This window comes from Bos indicus x Bos taurus, chromosome 10 (genome assembly GCF_003369695.1).
Source record: "Bos indicus x Bos taurus breed Angus x Brahman F1 hybrid chromosome 10, Bos_hybrid_MaternalHap_v2.0, whole genome shotgun sequence".
Taxonomy (NCBI): domain Eukaryota; kingdom Metazoa; phylum Chordata; class Mammalia; order Artiodactyla; family Bovidae; genus Bos; species Bos indicus x Bos taurus.
Window position 1 is genome coordinate 29,384,758 of NC_040085.1, and position 26,263 is coordinate 29,411,020.

Below are 26,263 nucleotides of genomic sequence, written 5' to 3' on the forward strand. Positions count from 1 at the left end.
TTCATTTAGCTTATATGGAAGATTTGCTATAAAAAGCAAAACAAAAATTTACTCAAAATTGATCACAAGCCTAAAAGAAAAACTCAAAACTATAAACTTTCTATAAAATATGTGTGATCGTGGGCTAGGCAAAGATGTCTTAGATACAACATCAGAAAGTGAAAAGAAAGTGAAGTCTCTCAGTCGTGTCCGACTCTGCGACCCCATGGACTGTAGCCTACCAGGCTTCTCCATCCATGGAATTTTCCAGGCATGAGTACTGGAGTGGGTTGCCATTTCTTTCTCCAAAGGATCTTCCTGACCCAGGGATTAAACCCAGGTCTCCCGCGTGGCAGGCAGACGCTTTACCATCAGCCACCAGGGAATCCCTTGGCAGACAACATCAGAAGTATGATTCATAAAAGAAAACACTGATAAATTGGAATGTATCAAAGTTTAAAACTTCCACTCTTCAAACAACACTACTGAAAAGGAAAACAAAAGTCAAATATTGGAAGAAAATATTTGCAAAACACATAGCTGACAAAGGACTTACATCTTGAATATATAAAGAAGTATCAAGACTCAATAATAAGAAAGATTTGAGCAGACACATCACCAAAGATGTATAGATAGCAAGCTAGCATAAGAAGATGGTCAATATCATTAAGCCATGGGAAAAATTCAAATTAAAACCATAATGAGATACTGCTACACATTCAAATGGTGAAAATTACTTTTTTAAGAAACTAACAATACCAAGTGTTGACAAAGTTGAAGCAATTGGAACTTTCATATATTGCTGATGAGAATACAAAAATACAAAATGGGATAGCAGCGTTGCAGAACCACTTGCCACTTTCTTACAGTGTTTAACATACACTTACCTTACGACTCCACAATCTCACACTTGGATATTCACCCAAGAAATGAACATTTGTAATCACACAGAAATCTGCACATAAAGGTTTATAGCAACTCCATTAACAACTGCCCCAAACTAGGAACAATCCAAATGTCCCTCAACTAGACAATGAATAAGCAACTGTGGTACAGCCATACAATGGAACATTGCTCAGCAGTATAAGAAAACAAACTACTGACATAAAACTTAGGCAAATCTCAACTATATACCGCTAAGTTGAAAGAGGCCAGATTCAAAAGTCTCCATAGTATTTGTTTCCAATTATATGACTTCTAGAATAGAGAAAACTATAGGGACAGACGGAGAAGGCAATGGCACCCCACTCCAGTACTCCTGCCTGGAAATCCCATGGACCGAGGAGCCTGGTGGGCTGCAGTCCATGGGGTTGCTAAGAGTCGGACACGACTGAGCGACTTCACTTTCACTTTTCACTTTCATGCATTGGGGAGGGAAATGGCAACCCACTCCAGTGTTCTTGCCTGGAGAATCCCAGGGACGGGGGAGCCTAGTGGGCTGCTGTCTATGGGGTCACACAGAGTCGGACATGACTGAAGTGACTTAGCAGCAGCAGCAGCAGCAGCATAGGGACAGAAAATGGATGACTGGGCATAAGGAAGGGTTAACTACATAAACCGGTATAAGGGGATTTCTGGGAGAATGACGAAAGTGTTTTGTATCTTGACTGTGATGGTAATTACATAAACACAAATTGTATGCGTTTGTCAAAGCTCACAGAACTGCAATATTAAAAGGGTAAATTTTACGGTATGTAAAGAATACCTCAATTTTAAGTTAACCTCTTTGTACAAATTTTTGCTTAGTTATGTTTATATGTCCAGAATATAAAATTGAATTGCTAAGTCAAAACAAAATTGCAATACAACCCAGAAATCCCACTCCTGGGCATATACCCAGACAAAATTATAATTCAAAAGGATACACGCACCGCTATGCTCATAGCAGCACTATTTACAATAGCCAAGACATGGAAACAACCTAAATCTGTCCATCAACAGATGGACATCAACAGATGTCCATCAACAGAAGAGGCAAGGAAAAAGTGAAAATGAAGTCGCTCAGTCGTGTCTGACTCTTTGTGACCCCACGGACTGTAGCCTACCAGGCTTTTCCGTCCATGGGATTTTCCAGGCAAGAGTACTGGAGTAGGTTACCATTTCCTTCTCCAGGGGATATTCCCGACCCAGGGATTGAACCCAGGTCTCCTGCACTGCAGGCAGATGCTTTACCCTCTGAGCCACCAGGGAAGCCCAAAGACGTGGTACATATATACATTTAGCCCATTAAATACATTATTCAGCCGTTAAAAAGAATGAAATAGCACCATTTGCAGCAACATGGATAGACTTAGAGATTATCATACTAAGCAAAGTCAGTCAGAAAGAGAAAGACAAATACCGTATCACTTATATGAGGAATTTAGTACAACACAAATGAATATACATAAAACAGAAACAGACTCACAGATACAGAGAACAGACTTGTGGTTGCCAAGGGGGAGGGGAGAGAGGTGAGGGGAGGAATGGGAGTTTGGGATTAGCAGAGGCAACATATTAAAAATAGGATGAATAAATAACGTCCTACTGTATAGCCAGGAAACTATATTCAATATCCTGTGACAAACCATAATGGAAAAGAATATGAAAAAGAATATACATATATATATATGTATGTATAACTGAGTCACTGCTATACAGAAGATATTAACATTGTATATCAACTACACTTCAATAAATTTTTTTAAATTGTTGAGTCAAAGAACACTTGGATTTCAAATTTTGGTAAACTACCAAATTGTCCTACAACAAAACTGTACCAGATTACATTACTACCAACAGGGTATGCTGAGATGAAGGCGTCTGTTTCCCCATCAGGGCCGATCTGATTATGTCAAAGCTTTTCACCTTTGTCAATCTGGTACATGTCAAGAAGTATCTATGAGTTACATTTCTTTAATTACCAAAGAAGTTGTCTCTAGTCAAATGTTTACTGCCCACCTTTTTGTTTATTCCTGTGAAATACCTATTTGCATCCTTTGTCACTTATAGACTATTTTAAATGGCTGGTAATTAATTTGTAACACAAGTTCTAGATCTTATGGGCTACGACAGTGGGAGTCCTTGGTACTAGGTCTTACGGTCAGGAACTTTTGCTACAGTGTCCAGGAAATCCTGGCACAGCCTTCGAGGAGACTGAAGCTTCTCCGAGGTCAGACCCACCGCTCCCTCCCAGGACTCCGGGCCGGCCCCCCGCTGACACCGTCCGCCCATCCCCAGCCCAGCAGCCAGATGGGACTCCGCTCCACTCTGACTGGATTGTAGTCCGGCGACAGAGCTCCGCTGCTAATCTGTGCGGTCCCTCACCTTCTGGGCGAAAACCAGTGTCCAGTCGTCAGAGCATTGACACTCAGCGTCACCCACTGTCCCCCGAAAGGGAGGGGTCTTTTCCCGCCACCGCAGTTTCTCTTTCTCTACAGGTGGAAGAAGCGACGGGTCCTAAGCCCTCTAGCCTCTCAGAACGCCGTTCCCTTGGCAACCAAAAGCGGACGCTTCCAGTCTCGCGATAGGAGAAAAGGACAGTACCATCTAGAAACAAGACATGGGAGCCCAAGAACGGCTGGGGCACAACCTGACGAAACCCTGAGACCTGAGGAACCTCTACTGTCTCCTCTGTCTTTTGGGTGGACGGCGGAGGGTGTGGAATGGTTTGTTCGTATTTAGGTTGAACTCGGAACGAGGATGTATGAATGTTTGTATGCCTCTGTCCTCACTATTAATATGATGCTCTACAGGTCAGCTTATCCTCTCCGAGTTCAGTTTGCTTCTCCGTAAAATGGGGTAATAATGATTGCTTCCTCACAACATTGTTGTGCGCTCAAAAACATAATGTTCTGTGAAGTTCTTAGTAAATGTTGGATGGCATGTAAATAAAAAATATTAATTTTGCCCAGATTGGACCACAATCCAAAGAAGGTAATAATTGCTATTTGCACTTTCTTTCTTTTGTGATTCTAAATTCTCAGCACATGAAGACTATTTCCCTGGGTCCTCAAATTGACTTTTCTTCATCCTCAGTGCCATCAAATATCTGCTTCTTCCAATATAAGCAGCATTTTACAGTTTACAAGACATTTTCAATACATGGACCTTTTAGCCTCATTGTTAGGTGGTGAGGTATGTATTCTGTAAGTATTTTTCAGAAGATCAAATAGATAAAAGTGATGTGTGCAGAACTAGGGCAGTGGTGGGTGTAAAAACCTGACTGTAAATGTCATCCATATACTTCTACATTCTGCATTTCTATCTCCAGCTCTGAAATCCACATGCTTATCTGACTAAATGACGTCGATGTAAGAAGGACCTCAAACTTAAGATGTCAAAAAACTGAACTTCTCCACAGTCCCTCCTCCACCTCACCTTCTTACCTATCTTACCTAATCAATAACTGCATCCTGCCAGTCTCAGGCCCTCCTTGGGGCCTGAGATAATAATTGCTTCCTCAAGGTCCTCCTTGTTAGTGTTTCTACTCAAGAATTTCTTCCCAGCATTTCTCAGAATCTTTATATGTTTTTCCAAATTAAAAGAAAGTCAGTTGAGAAATCAGGAAAATTGGACAGAGAGTTCTAATTCTCCTGCAAGAATTAAACCTTAGCAATCAACATAGAGATCGACTGATGTCAAGATAAATCAAAAGCAAGGGCAGGAAACACTGTGAGTCAGAAGCTGAGATAAACATTTCAGGAACCAGGACAGGAGCACCTAGGAAGGACGCGATCACAACTCAACCAGTCAATTTTGCTTGCAATTAGTGTGGTAAGTGTGTGTTTCTGCACATTAACTGTCTTCTAATAGTCATTCTTGCAAGTAAAATAAATGTTAATAAGTTGATACTTATTGTATACTTTACACAAATTCTATGAGTGATAGTCCAAGGAACAAGTTTTTATTCGAAATAAGTTCTTAACTGGGCAATTTCCAACCCATGATGATGTGAAGCACTGTTAGCCTTGCTTGGAGATTTGTGTGTTACATTATTCAAATGGTACCCACCCAATAATGTTCTCTGTGTACTCCAATATTTGAATATTTGCTACAGGCTACGTCTCATAAATGCTTTTAATAGTTCTTATTTTTTAAACAAGTGCTTCATATAGCATGATAATGAGTAAATAATATGAAGAAGGTTGGAAGTATTTTAAGAATAACTTAAAATTTGGAGAGCTCCTAGCAGTTCTGATTTCTTGTTTATGCATGCCAAATATTAATATCTGTTGGGAATTTGGAAATACTACTCCTTCTCCTTGTTGTTCTTCCAATATGAATAAACACACATACAGACATACACACTCACACGCATTGCCAGACACACACACTCACACACATTGCCTGGAACACAGTTCCCCAGCCTTCCATATGGTTGTTTCTTCTCTTCCTTCAGGTGTCTGCTTCCTCAGGTGGGTTTTTCCTGACCACTCTATATTAAATAATAATTCCCATCTCTGCCGTTCTATTTGGCAGGGAGCTAAGTGGTGTCCAGCTCTTTGTGACTTTGTGACCATGGACTGTAACCTGCCAGATACTGTCCATGGGATACCCCTGGCAAGAACACTGGAGTTGGTTGCTATTTCCTTCTCCAGGGGATCTTCCTGACTCAGGGGTCCATCCTGGGTCTCCTGCCTAGCAGGTGGATTCTTTACCTCTGAACCACCATGGAAGGCCTACTCTGTTCCCTTGACACTCTTACTTTTATATAAAGGGGAGCGATGCCACTGTTTGGATTCTGATACTAAATGGGCTCCCCTGGTGGCTCAGATGGTAAAGAATCTGCCTGCAATGCAGGAGACCTGGGTTGAGATCCCTGGGTTGGAAGATTCCCTGGAGGAGGACATGACAACTCACTCCAGTACTCTTTCCTGGAGAAACCCCATGGGCAGAGTCAGACACTGAGTGATGAAGCACAGCACAGCACTAAATAGCTGGGTGACCTTGGGTAAATCCATAAGTTTTTATGGGCTATAATTTCCTCATTCTGTGCTAATTCTGTCAGGTGGAAGCCAAGACTCCAACAGGCTCCCAGGTGATGCCAATACTTCTGGTCCACAGATCACTCTCTGAGTAGCTACAGACTAATCTCCAAATGCCCGCACAATGCTGGTATTTCATGAATAAAGGCTATTCTTTCCATTTTTATTTTTGGTAATCAATGGTGCTTCTTCAGAAAACAACACATTTCAGATTTCTTGGGGATGTGAGGGGAAAAAACAACTAAGAAAAACCAGGATTGTGTCCAGTGCTCATGATTAACTTATCATTTTTTTAAAAACTGTTGCTTACACAGCATAAAATACATATAAAGCAAGTGAATAGAAAGTTCAAATTCAGTAGAAATGTAGTGTCCATTTACTGTTTGTAACCTTTCAAAATAAGTCCCCACTGATAACATTTTGCATAAAACTCACCTCATCTTGAATTGCTTTCTATCATTCTCATTCCCTTTATTTACCTTCTGCTGCTTCCCTTGTATAGATTGTTGAGAGACAGTATGTGCCTTGAGGGCAAACTTTAATAAATTGTATTTGTTGTGTATTAGTACACAATAAATTGTGTCTTTGTTTTTAATTTCCTGAATTACTTCTATGCCAACCATTGCAATTATACCCTCAAAACAATTCACAGTCAAATATGTTAGAGCACCAAATATGTTAGAGCTGTGTTCATACCCCACCCCCAAAATATTCTAGAAAGAATTATGCCTTTCAAAATAATTCATAAAGATTTCATCTACAGTCAAGATATTTTAAGCTAAAATTTCCCTGGTCTCATTCCAGGTTGGTGACATATGGCAGCGTTGGTTTCAAAGCTGGTTTTTGTTTTTTGTTTTCAGTCTCTCTCTGTTCCTGACATTCTCCTTCTGAGTGGAGTCAGATTTGAATGAATGAATGAGCCCACGTTGTATTCCATCTGGACTCCAACTATCATTCCGGCCTTGTTGTCCCAATTTCCTTTTTCTCACCATGAGCTTCAGCCAAATGTAACACGGTACTAGGAGAGAAACCTCACTAAGAATTGTATCATAGATTCTACAAACTAGATTTAACAGTCATTTCTTTGATGGGCAATTTAAAATGTGTGCTACTGGACAGTTCCCATGACGTGTGAATCTATCTATGGCTTAGTTATTAAAAAGTAACATTTACTGAGGGTTTAGAACATGCCTCAGATACGTCATTCCATGTCACTTCATAACACCTATGCAACAGCACTGTTATTACCCAGATGGGTACTTGAGAAGCAGAGCACGGCGGTTAAGTGGTTTTGCCAAGTTCATTTGGTAACTAAATGGTACTTGGATTCCAGCCCAATTCCGAAGCCTGTTTGTTCTCTTCACCTTCTCACTGGACTGAATTCAAGAAGAAAGTTTACTTGTGTCCACTAGATGGTGCTGATTGCCTTCCGTTAAAAACAAAACTCCAAATCCGCTTTCAGAAACTTAATTTCCTTGGATTTTTAGGTGTGATCCAAGAGGCTACTGAACTGAAATATTCTGTTTGTTTGAACTGTGCTTGGGTACGTCTTTAAGTGGGGCTTCTCAGGTGGCTCAGTGGTAAAGAACCTACCTGCAGTGCAAGAGACATGGGTTCTATCCCTGGGTTGGAAAGATCCCCTGCAGAAGGAAATGACAACGCACTCCAGTATTCTTGCCTGGGAAATCCCATGGACAGAGGAGCCTAGTGGGCTATAGTCCATGGGGTCACAAAGAGTTGGACATGACTTAGTGACTGAGCATGCACATATATAATAGCCATCCAAATAAGCGTGAATTAGATACCAAAAAAATCAGAGCAGATTATTTTTTTAAATCTTAGTACATATTATAAATATATAAATATATGTATGTGCTCAGTTGTGTCCACTCTTTGCAACCCCATGGACTGGAGCCTGATGAGAGCCTTAACGGATTTCCCGGGCAAGAATACTGGAGCGGGCTGCAATTTCTGCCTCCAGGGTATCTTCCCCACCCAATGATGGAAGCAGCATCTCCTGCATCTCCTACATTACAGGCAGATTCTTTACTGCTGAGTTACCTCAGAAGCTCTCCATATTATAAAATTGTTATTGGTCAGTCACCAAGTCGTGTCCGACTCTTCGGGACCCCATGGACTGCAGCGTGCCAGGCTCCTATTATTTGATACCTAATATCAAATAACCACTGATAATTTTGAAAGACTAAAGTTCTCACCTATTTGTATTCCTGTAAAACCTGCAGACTTTCTATAAAAGTCCATGTTTTATTTCATATACCCTTTTACCCAAACTCCACTCTCTCCTGTTCCTCCTGGTCCTGCTTGGCCACAGCGCTACCCATGTAATCAAGAGGCAAGACCAGGGAGTAAATCAAGGCTTAAACAGCAAAAAGCAAGTTCTGGAACAAGTAATCCTATTTTTATTCACAGTAAAAATGCATTTAGTACGTGTTTAGTTCTTTTTTCAGTACTTAAAAGCTATGAAATAAATCTGCTAAAAATGGGTTCTCAGATTTTGTTGTTCATAAGGATCATTTCAGATGTTATTTAAAATGTTGATTTTTGCCATTTGCAGCAACATGAATGGAACTAGAGAGTGTCATACTGAGTGAAGTAAGTCAGACAGAGAAGGAAAAATATCATATGTAATCCCTTATATGTGAAATATAAAAAGAAATGATACAAATGAACTTACTTACAAAACAGAAAGAGACTCATAGAAAATGAACTTGCCGGTAGGCGAAGGGATGTTTAAGGAGTTTGGGAAGGTCATTTACACACTACTATATTCAAAATGGATAACCAACAAAGACCTACTATATAGCACATGGAACTCAACTCAAAGTTACGTGCCAGCCTGGATGGGAGAAGAGTGTGGGGGAGAATGGATAAACGTATGTGTACAGCTTAGTCCCTTCACTATTCACCTGAAACTACCATAACATTGGTAGTTTAACATTGTAAACTGGCTATACCCCAATGCAAAATAAAAAGTTTAAAGTTTGAAAACTAAATAAATAAATACAATGTTGATTTTAGTCCCTATTCTCTGAGTTAGGAGGTCCAGGAATCTTCATTTTAACAAACACTGGTGATTTTGGTGCAGTATGACGATGAGCATGCTTTGAACAACACTGACTTCAAGTTTGCATTTTAAAGGATAAATAGTGATGAGGTTGCTGCTCTGAAAGGAACCAGAGAGACCCCTGGATCTGGGCAATCCAGGGGCTCTGAACACAGACATTCAGTACTCCCTTTGTAAAGAGTAAGCTAGAAAATGAGAATGTTCTCGCCTCCAGCTTCCTGGATTCTGAACCCTTTCCTTACTCTGTCTATTACGCAATTGTGTAGAGAATCAGGGGCTTCCCCAGTGGCTCAGTGGTAAAGAACCCACCTGCAATGCAGGAGACACACAAGACATGGGTTCTATCCCCGGATCAAGAAGATCCCCTTGAGCAGGAAATGGCAACCCACTGCAGTATTCTTGCCTGGAGAATGCCATGGACAGAGGAGCCTGGCAGACTACAGTCCATGGGGTCGCAAAGAGTCAGACACGACTGAGCAACTGAGCGCACACACATACAGAATCAAGTGCCAGTCAGAGGATGGCCCCATTTTAAAAGTCCCTATGGGTTCGAGGGAAGCTTGCTACTTCACAGTAGCTGGTAGCCCCAGTACATAATGATACCCTTTGATTTTTTAAGTGAAAAGAGTAAACCCAGCACTGTCATGTGATCATGTTTAACTTGTTCAAGTGATATGAGTGTCAGTGTGTGCTGGGAAACTGTGCCAGGATGCTGTGGAGATGCATAAAGATCAACACACACAGTGCAGCTATACATTTATGGCCCAGAAAGCCAATTTGATGTCGTGTCCTCAAGTCCTCCTCTGTCCATGGAATTTCTCAGGCAAAAATACTGCAGTGGGTTGCCAGTTCCTTCTTCAAGGGATCCTCCCTCCTCAGGGACCGAATTCTCATCTCCTGCATTGCAGATGGATTCTTTACCACTGAGCCTCCTGGGAAGCCCCCAGAAAGCTAACAGGTGTTTGTATGGTAAAATAGGGACTCCCCCAGCGACCCAGTGGTTGAGATTCTGACTTTCAATGCAGAAGGCGCAGGTCCAATGCAGGGTGTGTGGCTTTGATCCCTGGTCAGGGAAGTAAGATCCCACAATGCCACAGGGAGTGACCAAAACTTTTTTTTAATTATTTAAAAGGTAGTAAAATAAAGAGAATAAAGATACATTCTAAAATCCAAAAAAAAATTTTTTTGGCCAGTGGGGTTGGGTCATCTCAGTTCTGCCCTCAAGAAATCAGCTCTGCTAAGTGAGTCATTCTCACCAGAAAGGGAAAATTTCTCTTCTTGGAGAATCCCCTCACAGTAACAGACTATTTTACTCTCTGGTTTATACTGCTGGCTCCACAGTTTGCTCACCTCAGGCAATTCTGTACCTGTAAAGATTTAAAGAGTTGCCAGAAGTTTCCCAAGGCTAGCTGCAGTCTCCTTTGCTGGATGCCAGTTGAGATTACACAGTTCTGCTTCTGGCATTTGGCCCCCGCCAGGAATATGGACGCGAGACGCTGCCAGTGGATAATGGCTGGAGAGAAATTTAGTAATTTCGATGTAACAATTAATCCTGGGCAGAAACTCATGATTTCAGAACACAGTCCAAGGACTGGGTGTCATGCTTCATGCTTGTCTGATTCCAAATCACTTCTGAACTGAGCTAGGTCTCTGACCCCATAGGGTATTCTGTTTGTTCATTTTTTGTGTTAAATTGGGTCTCTGTATAGTAAAGTGTATTCTCAAATTAAAATTTTATAAACTTTATTATTATAGAAACCTTTTGATTTATTTTTTGGGGCTCCAAAATCACTGTAGATGGTGACTGCAGCCATGAAATTAAAAGACACTTACTCCTTGGAAGAAAAGTTATGACCAACCTAGATAGCATATTGAAAAGCAGAGACATTACTTTGCCAACAAAGGTCCGTCTAGTCAAGGCTATGGTTTTTCCAGTGGTCATGTATGGATGTGAGTTGGACTATGAAGAAAGCTGAGCACCGAAGAATTGATGCTTTTGAACTGTGGTGTTGGAGAAGACTCTTGAGAGTCCCTTGGACTGCAAGGAGATCCAACCAGTCCATTCTGAAGATCAGCCCTGGGATTTCTTTGGAAGGACTGATGCTAAAGCTGAAACTCCAGTACTTTGGCCACCTCATGCAAAGAGTTGACTCATTGGAAAAGACTCTGATGCTGGGAGGGATTGGGGGCAGGAGGAGAAGGGGACGACAGAGGGTGAGATGGCTGGTTGGCATCACTGACTTGATGGACGTGAGTCTGAGTGAACTCCGGGAGTTGGTGATGGCAGGGAGGCCTGGCGTGTTGCAATTCATGGGGTTGCAAAGAGTCAGACACGACTGAGCAACTGAACTGAACTGAACTGAAAGAAAGTTAAACAAATTTACATCACACATTTGAAATGTATTCAGATCAAACTTCAAAGGTCTTCAGTAACAGCAAAGAAAATTTTTTCTTCTCTGAGTTAACATCTCAGAGATAAAGAAGACAAAGGTGAACAATCACAAGGGGTGTTCATTAGTCAGCTCTCAGGCTGCCATCCTGATGTTCTTAGGGTCTCACTTAATCCTCACACATATTTTCTCTCAGTTCAAAGTAATGTTTCTATCTGAACAGATAATAAGTTTATTAGACTAGGAACCAGTCACCATTTTGATGACTATTGGCTTTCTTGTTTAAATCCTTTTTATTATTTGATTATTCAATTACTTATTTAACTGAGATTGGTTTATTTTCTCTTCATTTTATCATCACAAACAAACTGGAATTAATATACTAATTTGGATCAAAATTTATTATATAACTCCAACACTGGCACACAAAACCATTTTAAATTACACATCTCTGCTTTCTCAGCCAGAATCTTCAACAAGCTGACCTGGTCTCTTAATTTCTTTCAATCTGTTTCTCCATCTAGTAAAATAAGGGGCAGGATAAAGATTTCTAAGCTTACTTTCAGCTCCAAGATTCTGTGAATATCTGACATAAGCAGACTTGGCTCTCTTTGGAAACCACCTGCTCATGTGTTCCAGTCTGAACTTCCACAGTATTCATACCGGTATAAAAAAAAATATGTTCATCAAGCAGATAAGCAAGAATTGCCATCTGGACAGTGGTAACAGCCATCGGTCTTCTCATCTGTGATCTACAAAGTATTAAACAGAGCAAACCACAATCAGCATGCCCTATTTTTACAGCACAATGCAATAGAATGAATTGAAAAATGGTTTAGGTTTATGAGATTTGCGTTTACATCTCCCTCTATTGTTGATTTAGGACAAGCCTCTTCACTTTTCCAGGCTCCAATTTACACCCATCTATTAAATAATGGGAAGGCAACTTCTGAATACTTTTCCTTACTTTGTAGAAATAGAGAAATTAAAATGTTCTTGTGATTCTGTATTGAATGTTTTCTTGCAACTGTTAATAAAATGAGTACTTGTGCTTCAAACAAAAGCAACCTTCTAATCTATGTTGAAGAATGAAAAAGGTGAATTATCAGGTTCAATTCATACCTGTCATCCATTAAATGCTCACTTATCTTGTATATTTTGATACAGGTAACTTGGTATTTTTGTGGAAACTGCGAACTATTTTTTGTTATGTATCTACAGGTCATTCAGTTCAGTTCAGTTCAGTCACTCAGTCGTGTCTGACTCTTTGCGACCCCATGAGTCACAGCACACCAGGCCTCCCTGTCCATCACCAACTCCCAGAGTTCACTCAAACTCATGTCCATCGAGTCGATGATGCCATCCAGCCAACTCATCCTCTGTCGTCCCCTTCTCCTCCTGTCCCCAATCCCTCCCAGCATCAGAGTCTTTTCCAATGAGTCAACTCTTCGCATGAGGTGGCCAAAGTACTGGACTTTCAGCTTTAGCATCATTCCTTCCAAAGAAATCCCAGGGCTGATCTCCTTCAGAATGGACTGGTTGGATCTCCTTGCAGTCCAAGGGACTCTCAAGAGTCTTCTCCACCACAGTTCAAAAGCATCAATTCTTCAGCGCTCATTAACTTGGCCCAAATTTATGGGAATTTTGTATTCAGGTGGCACACTTGCGTTCCTGCATTCATTTGTCTACCTTTATGTTGGTCATAAAGGTAGTCTTTATGACCTTACCTGAGTCAAATCCTCTAGCAAGCTATTTCTGAGCAAGTGAGCTTTTCAGCCTTTCTCCAGTCATACCTAGTTGGTTGGAGAGCCTGTCAGAGGCAGGTACTAGATGGTCATATTAATCCCCTCCAACTCCTCCCCACCACTCATTTTAGACAGCAAGCATCAGAAGTAAGGGGGATTTCTGAGTGCCAATATGTAGTAGTTACCTATCTATTCATGGTAAGAGCAGGAAGAAAATGGAAGGCATTAGTTAGAGAAATATTTCATCTTCTTGGTGTCATGGAAAAGACATTTTAAAGCACTGGTTTCCCCTCCACACATCTTGCTTATGGATTAGGCATTTTTGAAACTCACGAGTTCTGGTCCACGGCCTTGAAAAAAATTGCTTAATCTCCTGGGCATCCATTTCTTCATATTAAATTACAGAGGTGGTATATAACTAGGCTAAGATCTTCCAAATTCTAAGTGCTATGAATATATGAAGTAAATGGGCATTTTATGGAGGAAGAAATTTCCTGGATTTAAAGAAAAATTTGCCGTCCGTGAAAACAAGATCCCTGCGGAAGATGCACACTCTCGGTGAAGGATAATTTTTATTGTTCCTCCCTCTGCACTTTTGTCAGCATTTGATCATTTACTGCTCTGTCTCTTGTGGGGTTTTTTTCTCCCTTAAACTGCGCAGAGGGCAGGGACCATGTCTCAAACACATATTCCATTACAATAATGTGTGTTAAATGCAACAACAGTTACTGTTATGAATGAAAGAATCTTGTTAACATTTTATATGCCTGCATGGAAGAGTATGGTTGAGCATTGGGTGAGAGTGATGTGAAGGCAATGACTCTCAAATTAAACTAAGGGTAGAGACTAAAGGTAGACTCAGAGCTTCCCTGATAGCTCAGTTGGTAAAGAATCCGCCTGTAATGCAGAAGACCCCTGTTCAACCCCTGGGTTGGGAAGAGCCCCTGAAGAAGGGAACAGCTACCCACTCCAGTATTCTGGCCTGGAGAATTCCGTGGACTGTATAGCCCCTGGAGCCTCAGAGTCAGACACAACTGAATGACTTTCACTTTCACTTCTTTCAGACTCAAAATTAACAAGGAGGACCTGAGGCAGAAGATGACAACTCTGAGTACTCTCAGCTGAGTGATCTCAGTTTTGGCATTCCAGTAAGTTTCTTAACATTTATTTGAACTGAATGACTCTATCACGAAACAGGAAATCATGAAGCGGAAGGAACTTTGGGGAATAACATTGAGAAAAACAGCTGTCAGGCATTAAGACTTTTAATACAGTCTCCAGCATAGTTTAATAATATGTGCCAAGTGGGTATTCAAAAAATAGTCATAATAATGAGAGATGATAATGATCATCCGTGCTTTGGAGGATGCAGTGGAAGAGCTGGTTCTTAGTACCTTCTGTACTGTTTTTAGCTCTGTCTCTAATTTGCTTCATCTCCTAGGGCCATCTGTGCATCTAGTTTTCCCATCTGCAAAATAGAGATCATATCATTTCCTACAGAAGTCTGTGGACTGTGCTTTAATATCCTACAGTGAATCATATATAAATACAAACCAGGCAAAGAGAAGCCAAATGCTACCACAGGAATAAACTTTGAGGCAGAGAGAATTATAAATTAAAATTAATTAAGATCTTCTAATACTCTAATGATCTGAAGTAGTTATTGCAAAGAAATTTATATTACCTTCACTTTAGCTTCTTAAAGTATATGGTTAATGATAAATAAATACAATTCTAGAATAGTTTAATCTATTACATTTTATATTTTATACCTATTTATCTATAATATGATGGGGGTTTTTAATTAATTTCTGAAGCAAACTAGATTATTCTGAAGCCTGAAGCAAACTTACTCTTAAAAAGCAGTAATTCTTAAAAGTACTTTAATAAATACACCTTCAACTATACTCCAATAAAAACTAAAAGCTAGGGTAAGTGAAAGTGTCGCTTAGTCATGTCCAGCTCTTTGCAATCCTATGGACCGTAGTCCGCCAGGCTCCTCTGTCCATTGGATTTTCCCGACAAGAATACTGGAGTGGGTTGCCATTTCCTACTCCAGGGGATCTTCCCAACCCAGGGATCAAACCGGTGTCTCCTGCATTGCAGGCATATTCTTTACTGTCTGAGCCACCAGGGAAGCCCCTAAAAGCCAGGGAACTCTTCTCAGTACTTTGTAATGACCCATACAGGAAAAGAATCTTAGAAAGAGTGGATATATGTATAAGTAATTCTCTTTGATGTACAGCAGAACCTAACACAACATTGTAAATCAACTATACTCCAATAAAAATTGTTTTGAAAAAGAAATATTTCTTCTTTGTTATTGAGAAGATATGGGGGGGGGGGGTGGGGAATGTAATTCAGAACAGCCTACAATTGCCTAGCTTATACAGCCAAACCAAAGGAATTAACTGAGTAAATTGACATCATTTGACATATCAGCAAAAAGCCATGGGTCACTCTCACCCTGAAGGCCTAAATGTCCTTATTTTCTCAATTCTCCTTAAGGATACATATGGTTTCTTGTTTCTTTGTTCAGTCTGATGGTGCATGGCAAAATTCAGAAGCTTTTTAAATAGACTTTTGTAGGTCTCACTTTATAAAGTTAATTTGTATTTTTATATTTATACATGGATTAGTCTTAAATATAGCAAGAAGTCTCCTCTAATCATAATCTCCCCTGGAGATGGGATAGAGTAGACATTATGAAGAAGGAAGGAAAGTGGATGTTTAGGAAATGGATGAAGGCATCTGCTCCAACTTATGATGTGTTCACGTAAATGCACTCTTACATGTTCAAACAGTCTTCACAAGGACAGAATGTATTAGTCTTTCTCAAAGTCAACTTCCAGTTAACCATTGAAAAACTTGAACAAAGTTTTAGGTACATTTTCTTTTTCAATGCAGTTCCAATTTTCTCATTTCTCTAGACCTGTAGTCATTATTTCATCTATATTTAAAATCAGGTAAAGTCCTAGTATTATCTTTCAAAAGCTGTGTTTGAGAAGAAAATTATCCCTTGTATCATTTGCCTTTTAAATGATCATGAACTTAGATTAAATGTTTCTCACAGAGAAACAGCCCAGAGGCAGAAGGTTTGAGTCCAATTCTTCATGGACTTTAGGGTAGTAGTATATAAATAAAACCTGTTTACACCAAATTTCCTCCATAAAAACCACAACGAAGAAAATGCAAACAAGAATGAGAATTTTGATAGAGGGAAGTCAAAATAAACTAGAAAAGATTTTTATAACCATGTATTTCTGCCGGGAGCCATCTCCCGGCATATATCATATTGAGTGCAGCACTTTCACAGCATCATCTTTCAGGATCTGGAATAGCTCAACTGGAATTCTATCACTGCCAGGAGCCAGCGTGAGGAACTCCCCCGTGGCAAAGGTCATGAGGAAGGAGGCTCGAGCCTCAGGAGTCCCCCTGGAAATTCTCGAGCATCTACCCCCAAAACCAGAGTCTGCCTACTTTCGGCTTTGTGCTCTCACCTACACCTCTGACTTTACAGAGGGGCTGTCCCCCACTACCTCTCTCTGAAAAAAAGTTAACTTACAGCTCCAGTTAATGCAGTTCCTGGGTGTGATAGTGTTTCAACCTACAAACTCCTTTGGAAGTCCTCTAGCCTGCCTAAATAGGTTTTTCCGGCCACATGTGATTGCTCAGAGCCTCCCAACTGTGAGAGGCAGGAGATGTTCTAAACTGTCTAAACACAGATTCTTTTGAGTAGTTAAAAGATTGATTAGAAATTGTATTGGTGAAGGGTTTTTCACTTGTTGGGCCAATGTTTGCTGCTAAGTCTCCATATCCCTTACCTGCTGTGTCCCTGGCAGTGTATTGATTAATATGATTGGTGTAAATAGTAGCTTTAATGTTTGTAACCTGGGACCCTTGAGTTAATCCTTTTTCTTGTTATAGCCCACTACACCTTTGCCCTACAGGAATGCAACTTTAATGCTTTTGGAGGGTGGCGCTTGACTAATCACCTTTAGAGAAAAATAAGTTTTCTGAAGAAAGGGTCTTAAAATGTTAGCAGGCCTCCAGGCCAGAAGATGATGCAAATCACCTAAACTTTTGCATATGCTAAGTTTGCAGGAAGAAAGCCTGGCTTACTGCATGACTCTACCCCTTCCCCCATTATCCTCTATGCATAACTTAAGGTATAAAAACTACTTTGGAAAATAAAGTGCGGGCCTTGTTCACGGAAACTTGGTCTCATGTCGTTCTTTCTCTCACCTTCTGGCTGAATTATTCAGCCTCTTTTCTCCCCTGAATTTCCTCACTGAGCTATCCTTATTTAACCACTCTTTATATCCTTAATTAATGTTTAATTAAGCAGTTGTTTCCTGATCCTCACCGAAGCCGTCCCCGCTTCAAATTCCCTGGATCCACCAGGGCTGGACCCCGGCATATTTCTATGTCAAATAATATACTCAGATCAGATCAGATCAGTCGCTCAGTCGTGTCCAACTCTTTGTGACCCCATGAATCGCAGCACGCCAGGCCTCCCTGTCCATCACCAACCCCCAGAGTTCACTCAGACTCACGTCCATCGAGTCAGTGATGCCATCCAACCATCTCACCCTCTGTCGTCCCCTTTTCCTCCTGCCCCCAATCCCTCCCAGCATCAGAGTCTTTTCCAATGAGTCAACTCTTCGCATGAGGTGGCCAAAGTACTGGAGTTTCAGCTTTAGCATCATTCCTTCCAAAGAAATCCCAGGGCTGATCTCCTTCAAAATGGACTGGTTGGATCTCCTTGCAGTCCAAGGGACTCTCAAGAGTCTTCTCCAACACCACAGTTCAAAAGCATCAATTCTTTGGCACTCAGCCTTCTTCACAGTCCAACTCTCACATCCATACATGACCACTCGAAAAACCATAGCCTTGACTAGACGAACTTTGTTGGCAAAGTAATGTCTCAGCTTTTGAATATGCTATCTAGGTTGGTCATAACTTTCCTTCCAAGGAGTAAGCGTCTTTTAATTCCATGGCTGCAGTCACCATCTGTAGTGATTTTGGAGCCCAGGAAAATAAAGTCTGACACTGTTTCCACTGTTTCCCCATCTATTTCCCATGAAGTGGTGGGACCAGATGCCATGATCTTCGTTTTCTGAATGTTGAGCTTTAAGCCAACTTTTTCACTCTCCTCTTTCACTTTCATCAAGAGGCTTTTGAGTTCCTCTTCACTTTCTGCCATAAGGGTGGTGTCATCTGCATATCTGAGGTTATTGATATTTCTCCTAGCAATCTCGATTCCAGTTTGTGTTTCTTCCAGTCCAGCGTTTCTCATGATGTACTCTGCATATAAGTTAAATAAACAGGGTGACAATATACAGCCTTGACGAACTCCTTTTCCTATTTGGAACCAGTCTGTTGTTCCATGTCCAGTTCTAACTGCTGCTTCCTGACCTGCATACAAATTTCTCAAGAGGCAGGTCAGGTGGTCTGGTATTCCCATCTCTTTCAGAATTTTCCACAGTTTATTGTGATCCACACAGTCAAAGGCTTTGGCATAGTCAAGAAAGCAGAAATAGATGTTTTTCTGGAACTCTCTTGCTTTTTCCATGATCCAGCGGATGTTGGCAATTTGATCTCTGGTTCCTCTGCCTTTTCTAAAACCAGCTTGAACATCAGGAAGTTCACGGTTCACACATTGCTGAAGCCTGGCTTAGAGAATTTTGAGCATTACTTTACTAGGGTGTGAGATGAGTGCAATTGTGCGGTAGTTTGAGCATTCTTTGGCATTGCCTTTCTTTGGAATTGGAATGAAAATTGACCTTTTCCAGTTCTGTGGCCACTGCTGAGTTTTCCAAATTTGCTGGCATATTGAGTGCAGCACTTTCACAGCATCATCTTTCAGGATTTGGAATAGCTCAACTGGAATTCCATCACCTCCACTAGCTTTGTTCATAATGATGCTTTCTAAGGCCCACTTGATTTCACATTCCAGGATATCTGGCTCTAGGTCAGTGATCACACCATCGTGATTATCTGGGTCGTGATCTTTTTTGTACCGTTCTGTGTATTCTTGCCATCTCTTCTTAATATCTTCTGCTTCTGTTAGGTCCATACCATTTCTGTCCTTTATTGTGCCCATCTTTGCATGAAATGTTCCTTTGGTATCTCTGATTTTCTTGAAGAGATCTCTAGTCTTTCCCATTCTATTGTTTTCCTCTATTTTTTTGCACTGATCGCTGAAGAAGGCTTTCTTATCTCTTCTTGCTATTCTTTGGAACTCTGCATTCAGATGTTTATATCTTTCCTTTTCTCCTTTGCTTTTTGCTTCTCTTCTTTTCACAGCTATTTGTAATATACTACAGAAGCATAAAATCTCAGAGTTGAAAAGAAACTTAAAACCTCATTCTCTCTTCAGGATTTAAATACAAATTGTTTCAGTCCCCCACCCCAGCCCCCAAAGTGTGAGAAAATATATAGTCTTATTATTTTGCTACAGCTTACTTTTCCTCTTGAGACCCTGGGATAATAGACTCCGACATGCAAGGTTTCCTTCCCTCTCACATGACACCGTGGGTGCCGTGGAGCATGCGAGTGGAGACAACCTCTGTCCTCTGTGCCATTGCCTGCGTGGTCATTCCTTGCCCCATTTGATGCAGCAGTCCATCGCTTCCATCCCTCTGCACCTTTGGGCTTCCAGCTTTCTCTTTCAGACTTGTATGTAAATACCTGAGTGAAGCCCTGGCTCCTGGACTCACTACCACTCTGCACAGGGATGCAGGACCTGGAGAGCAAGGCATACACAGGTCCCCTTGCAACTGCGCAAATCTTTCTTTGTTTTGCTATATTCTTGGGGTGTTGTCTGGGAGGCAGCAAAAGGACCCCTTTATCCAGAAGGAACAGATGTCTGTATCTTATCACTTACCACTGACTTCTCTTCTGTACTATCCTTAATTCCAGGGAAGCTTTTTTTTCTACTGAGGGGAGATGGTTTTCCCTCCTCAAACTGTCTCAAACCTTTGGCTAATCCAAGCTTTCCCAATGTTTGGCTCATTCAAGGCTTCTCAGTGTTTGGCTAACCGAAAGTTCCTCAATCACAGTGTTATTGATATTTTGGACGAGATAAGTCTTTGGAGTGGTGGGCTGTCCTGTGCATGACAGGGTATTTAGCAGCATCCCTGGCCTTTACTCACTAAATGCCAGGAGCACCCACCAACTTTTGAAAATCATGACCAAATATCCATTAGGCTAATCCCAAGAGTTCCCTCTGCTTTTCTAAGACCTTGGCTTTGATACACAAAAACTGGAAAGGGGCTCACGGGCTATTTCCTTTACTTTGAGGTAATGAAGGCCTTCACCCCACCTTCCCTGAGACAATACATGTGAAGGAGCTGAGCAAGGGAAGGAGGGAAGAGGAATTAGATGCACTGCTGTGATATGGTTAATATCCCATCTGTGATGTTCTTTCTCACCTGTTGCCTTAAAAGGTACACCACTGGTCATTCTAGCACCTCCTTTGTGTGGATATTACCTTCCTTCTGTATGTGGGTTGAAGTGAATACACATATAGAAAGAAATTTAAAAGGGAGCAAAAAGGGATTTAACCACTAAGTTCTGATCAATACAGAGGACAAAAGGATTACTGTTTATGCCCAACACACGTGCCTAGAGCTGTATTTCTCAATATTGAACTTCCTTCCAAATTTAGAATTTACACTCACTCTAGTGAATATACAGAGAGGCTTAGGTGTTGAAGAGACAAATAGATCAAAAACCTTGCATTCAACGCCTTTAACCCTTGTATGAGTCATTTCAAGGAAATCGATGAGAACCAGCAATAACTCTGACAGAAAATCTTACTTCAGCTCATTGCCCAGAGAAATTTAGCTACTTCTCCAAGTGCTGTATCTCTTATTTATCCATTTATTATATCATTCACTGATTTAAGTTTGGAATTAAGTGGCTCCTACAAACTCAGGAGATAATTAGCCATTACAGATTCACATAACACCATGCTGGAGATTACAGTTTGAGTTCTATGAAGGCCAGTAGGCCTTTATTCTGCCTATTAACTAACTTATTGCCTTGGCATAAATGGGGATAAACACTAGTTAAGCCAGAAGCTAACTGGGAAGATATTTTAGCTTCTAAAACCTCATGCAGGCTACAGTCCAGGGGGCTGCAAAGAGTTGGACATGACTGAGTGACTAAGCACAACCGCCTCAAAGTATCATCATTATGAATACAAATAATTGTTGGGGTAACTGGTGAAAACATGAGGTTAGTATTATTTTCTGAATAACACTGCATAAAAACCTCAACCACTGTTTTTAATGTAGCAGGTAAGCACTACTATTGATACAGTTTTACTCTGTTTCAGGCTCTGTGTTGAACAGACCATGCCGTTTAATCCTCAGGACTACCCCATGAGGTATACTATTGGATTCCCCTGAAAACAGAGCTTGAGATAAGGGCTTTGGGTGGTTGGTTTTGGGGAGGTAATCCTTGAGGGCATGAATGAGGATAGAGAAAGCCACACAGAGAAAGAAGAGGAGTCAATAAAAGGCTGCATTAATCAGACACCATGGTGGACAATATGGACTCAAGCTGCTTGACCTCCTGAGAAGTAGAAAGATGCCTCCCACAGTTGTCCAGCAGAAAGACAGGAAGCAGGGGCATTTATCCACTGAAGCCCATGACCCCCTGGTCAAGGGTTAAGCCCCAGAGCTAGGGAGCTCTCCCAGGGCAGAAAGGAGAGGAGCAAGGCCTTATTGGCTCTCAGGGAGGTAAACAGATGCAGCCAACAATGGCCCACTGCAGACATGGTTAAATTAGAGGTGAAATATGTGAGTCAGGGCAACAGCAGCTTCTGACACAGTTATTACCTCCCCATTTTACAGAGGGGAAACCAAGATACACGGAGATTACCTTACCTGCTGAAGATCACAAGGTGGGTCAATGGTAGAGTCAGGATTCAAGTACTGACCATCAGACTTCAAGGCCATGGTCTCAACCATAGGGGGTAATGACAGCTGCACTATACTCTTCCCAGTGTAGCTCCACCTACGGGTTTAAGTAGTCCACCCACCAATTCTATTTGGAAACCAGGTTGGGGACATTATTCAAACACTGCACTTTCTTCTTTGGGAATTCATTTTTCAAGTTGCAACACCATACAAAAATGCTACTAGAATGCTATGTCTACATTTTGGGAAGAAAATAAATACCTTTCACTTGAGATCATGCAGAAAGAGAGAGGTTCAGATAGTACACCACTTGAAAGGGGGAAAAAAATCACTCATACAACTTTTTTTGAGTTTAGAAACTGTTTTTTTATTTTTTTATTAAAACATAATTCTTCAAAGAGTATAGAAATACACCTGGCCACGATCTGTTAGATGTCAACCAACCACTTCAAACATATATAAGAAGTATCTACCAAATTCTGGCTCACCAGAACTTATTAAGTTGTACATATACATTATCAGAACATCAATGTGGCTACATTTGACAGATTCTTCTCAAGTGGACACAATTTTCTGACAGATTATGTTCCTTCTTGATGAAAGCTGTTACAGTTGTGAATGTCTGAAAGATAAGCTTGAAGGGCCACAAGGTGAAGCATCAGGACGTGAGGAGTTACAGAGGGCATGCAGGGCCCTGAGAGAGCGGGTGGCAGGCAGGCCCCTGCTTCCACTGTGAGCACACGATGTACAGAAGAGACAAACACAAAGAGGAAGGCGCTCCCTCCTGGGGAGAAGGGGCTTTGGGCTCACAGTCAGGAATCACAAGACAGCACGCCCAGGAAAGGACAGGAAAAGAAATCCCTGCACACAGTCTGACCTTCCTCCAAGGGACAAGAGCCAGTGCGGTTCAGGGAGATCTGCGAGGACCACTGCCTTTGGGATGCGCTGCTTGCCACTGAGTATGCCCCCTCCCTTCAAGCTTGCTCAAGGCACTGGATTGGCCCCTTTAGGTACAATGAACAAGAACAAAACACCCATCAGAAAAGAGCAGAGCTGGTGCTTGATTTGCTCTCATTAAGAGAGAAGTGTCACCTGTACTTTGAATTCAGTGGTCTCGAATCACTTGTGAGAGCCCCCAGGCGACATTGTCCCCCTTCTCCTATCCTGTCTGGTGCCTGCTATAACTTCGTTGGGAAACAGGAAGCCAAGAGCTTACCTGGGCTAGGTGTTGCCTTGGCATTTTACAACGATGAATTCCTTCTGTTTTGTTCCTCCTTTATGCCCAAAATGAAGGGAGTCATACAGACTGAAAATAAAACTGGCAACACCTGGGGTCTGGAGTCTTCCTTGAAAGAGAACCAAACTATTCCCACTCTTTTGGGCAGAATCACCTCTCCTAATCAAGTATTTTTAGCTTGACATTTCCAGAGGCCCCCGTGTATACTAACTTTGCCTTTTGAAATGATTTTTAATTCCAGAAGTTGGCACAAGGCCATCATTTTCAATATCCTTTACCCCTGCTGATTGCTGCATAGGATCTTTCTCATGAGATCATCTGGGAAGATTAAAGACTAACAGAGTGTGGGTATTTCTCAGTCTTTCTTCTCCACTTCTTTCACATTTTAAAATCAATCTAATAGGCATTTTCTGTATGGTCACATGGCTCCATGATTATCTTGGGCTTCTCCTAGAGTCCTTGCTCCCTTTGGCACTCCATAGACACTCTCCTCTTTGTGTACTCTCTGCAGGGCCCCAAAACTGAGATATCCTCAGAAAATGCACACGAAGTTCCCACCCAAGAGCCATTCCCCACTACCCAGCTTTCGTCTCCACAGTGAGGAACATGGACTTTACTAAGGACTTGGATCACTGAGATAAACATATATATATAGATAGATAAATATACACATCCTCAATAAAGAGGACATTCAATTTTATATATAGATTTCCCTCTCATTCATAAGCACTTGGCCCACAGTGGAGGAGTCAGCCCATGCTGAGCTGCAATGAGATCATACAAATCACAGGCCCAGTGAAAGAAGAGCAGGAAAGGCCTGTGGCTTCCAAGCATTCACAAGCCATGCTAGGAATCCACCTTTGGGAAGATGCTCACTTTATTGTTTCTGCTCATCTTCCGCTCTACCCTGCCTACCTTGGGCATCTTTGTCTGGATCAGCTCTTCTGGGGTGTTACCCAAGGGAGGAAGCAGCCTCTTCTTGCTGTTTCGGGTCTCTGAGAGCCACTGGGGAGGCAACTCAAAAGGCCCAAAGCCAAACTGCAGGGAATACTTGTCGGGAAATGTCTCAGATTCCACAGACACTGCTGGTGCTACCTGGGAGATAGAGTCCACGGTGCCCGGGGGTGGTGTGGGAGTTGCAAACTGTGGTCCCAGCTCTGCCTCCAGGCAGGTGGGAAGTAGCTCCTTGGCCTGGAGAGCCCCTGAGCCTGGGTACTTGGCTTCGCTCTCTTCCTCATCCTCCGTGGGCTTGAAGATCTGCTGCTGCCCAATGTGGAACATCTCCAGGAGTTGGCTGCCTGAGCGCATGCTGGGCTCCAGGCTGGCATCAGCCATCCCACTCCCTGTGCCCACCACGTTTCGGCGGCTGTAGCGGTGGTGCAGTTGGACCAAGGTCCCTACCAAGCACTTGCGGACAGATTTGTTCACAGTAAGAAAAAGCACAGGGTTCGCCAGCAGAGACACTTTGGGCAGCCAAATGGCCGTAAGCAGCAAGAAGATGGAAGTGTTGGGGACATTAAGCACTGTCTGGTAGACGACCAGTGTGGCATAGGGCACGCTGCATAAGATGAAGACCATCACCATGGACAGCAGCATGGCATGCAGCTCAGCCTCCCGCTGGGAGGCATAGGGGATAGAGATGGTGTTCTGTGGGGTCCGCAGTGCTGCTATGATGACCTTCTTCTTCTGGCTGGCACTCAGGGCCCGGCGTATCAGTATTAAAAAGAAGAACACCACAGCCACAGGCACGATGACCGTGGTGATGTTGTAGACCAGAACGTAAACCAGGTGGCCCAAAGAGTTGCTCCAGACTTCCGTGCAGGTTGACATGGCGTAGATGTCGGCCACATTGGTCACTGCAAACACAGGGACACTGGCCACCACTGCATGGGCCCAGATGTATATCACTAGTTCTCGGGACTTGGCGTCAGATATTTTTCTCTCCAGTGGATAGAGGACTGAGTAGTACCTGCCAAATGCACAAGCAAAATTCATTTCACAGAAGAAGATACACTTTAAATTAGGGGAGTTTATATTACTAAAAGTAGGAGAGAGGAAAGAAAGGGTCGAGTTCTTTCATTCTGCCTAAGACAGAGGAGATCACTAGGGGAATTTGGAAGCTAGACCCTAAGTTTTGAGGACTTTGCCATGCAATTCATTGTTAGCTTTATAATTATTGCCACCAGCACTAAATCCCAAAGAGTGCCCTCGATATAAAGGATATCTCCATCTGCTGTGAAGACACTCTTTTTCAATTTAAGGGTAAAGGGTTATTTGTAAATAATTTTACATGGGCTAGAGGAGCTTAAGGGCAATTTTCAAAGCCATGGAGAGAGAGAAATTTGCACACAAATCCAAAGCAAACTCATGCTGCAGTATATATGCATGGGTATCATTAGCATTTACAGCTGCTGGGGCAGAAAAACCCAGTGTGAGGGATAGACTTTGACAAAGTCCTTCAAAATCAATTCCACTGAAAAAATTTTGTGGGCTCAGTAGCCATTTTTTACATGATAATCTCTCAGGATCCCTAAGAGCAATCAGTAGGTTTAAAACACCTGCACAGTTATATCTTTGTTAAAATCAGAGATTTTTTTCCTTCAAGCTTGACTTGATTATTCTACAACCACCGAATCAGAATTCCCAAAGCACCTTATTTCAATATCACCTATGACTTGGGGAAACTGAGTAATTTGTTTGTTTGGTTGGTTTGTTTTTTTTTTTTTTTTTTTGAGTAATTTGTTAAACCCCTAGAATCACATCTGTCTTGAATGGGCAGTCAGTAGCCTCAGAGATACAGCAAGTTTCTTCACCCTTAGCTCACCCCACGTCTGCGCAGTGAGCTAATGCTGGAGTCGACCTTCCAACCCTGTTAACATGTATTCCCTCACGGGCCACCTGAGCACGTGTGCTTTCCCGTCACAAGGATTT

General features: G+C 41.8%; 2 protein-coding genes across 4 annotated transcripts in view; both read right to left on the minus strand.

The window, feature by feature from the left end:
- Positions 1 to 3,469, minus strand: part of FSIP1 (fibrous sheath interacting protein 1) — a 218,228-nt gene extending 214,759 nt beyond the window's left edge. The window contains exon 1 of the mRNA XM_027553499.1: positions 3,286 to 3,469. The gene's annotated coding sequence lies outside the window, so the exon portion shown is untranslated. The remainder of the gene's footprint in view (positions 1 to 3,285) is intronic.
- An 18,967-nt stretch (positions 3,470 to 22,436) lies between these two features.
- The window catches only part of GPR176 (G protein-coupled receptor 176), a 124,544-nt gene continuing 120,717 nt past the window's right edge, over positions 22,437 to 26,263 (minus strand). For all 3 annotated transcript variants that reach the window (XM_027553500.1, XM_027553501.1, XM_027553502.1), the window contains one exon: positions 22,437 to 25,301. In XM_027553500.1, coding sequence (XP_027409301.1) covers positions 24,179 to 25,301 — 1,123 coding nt within the window. In that variant the 3' untranslated portion in view covers positions 22,437 to 24,178. The remainder of the gene's footprint in view (positions 25,302 to 26,263) is intronic.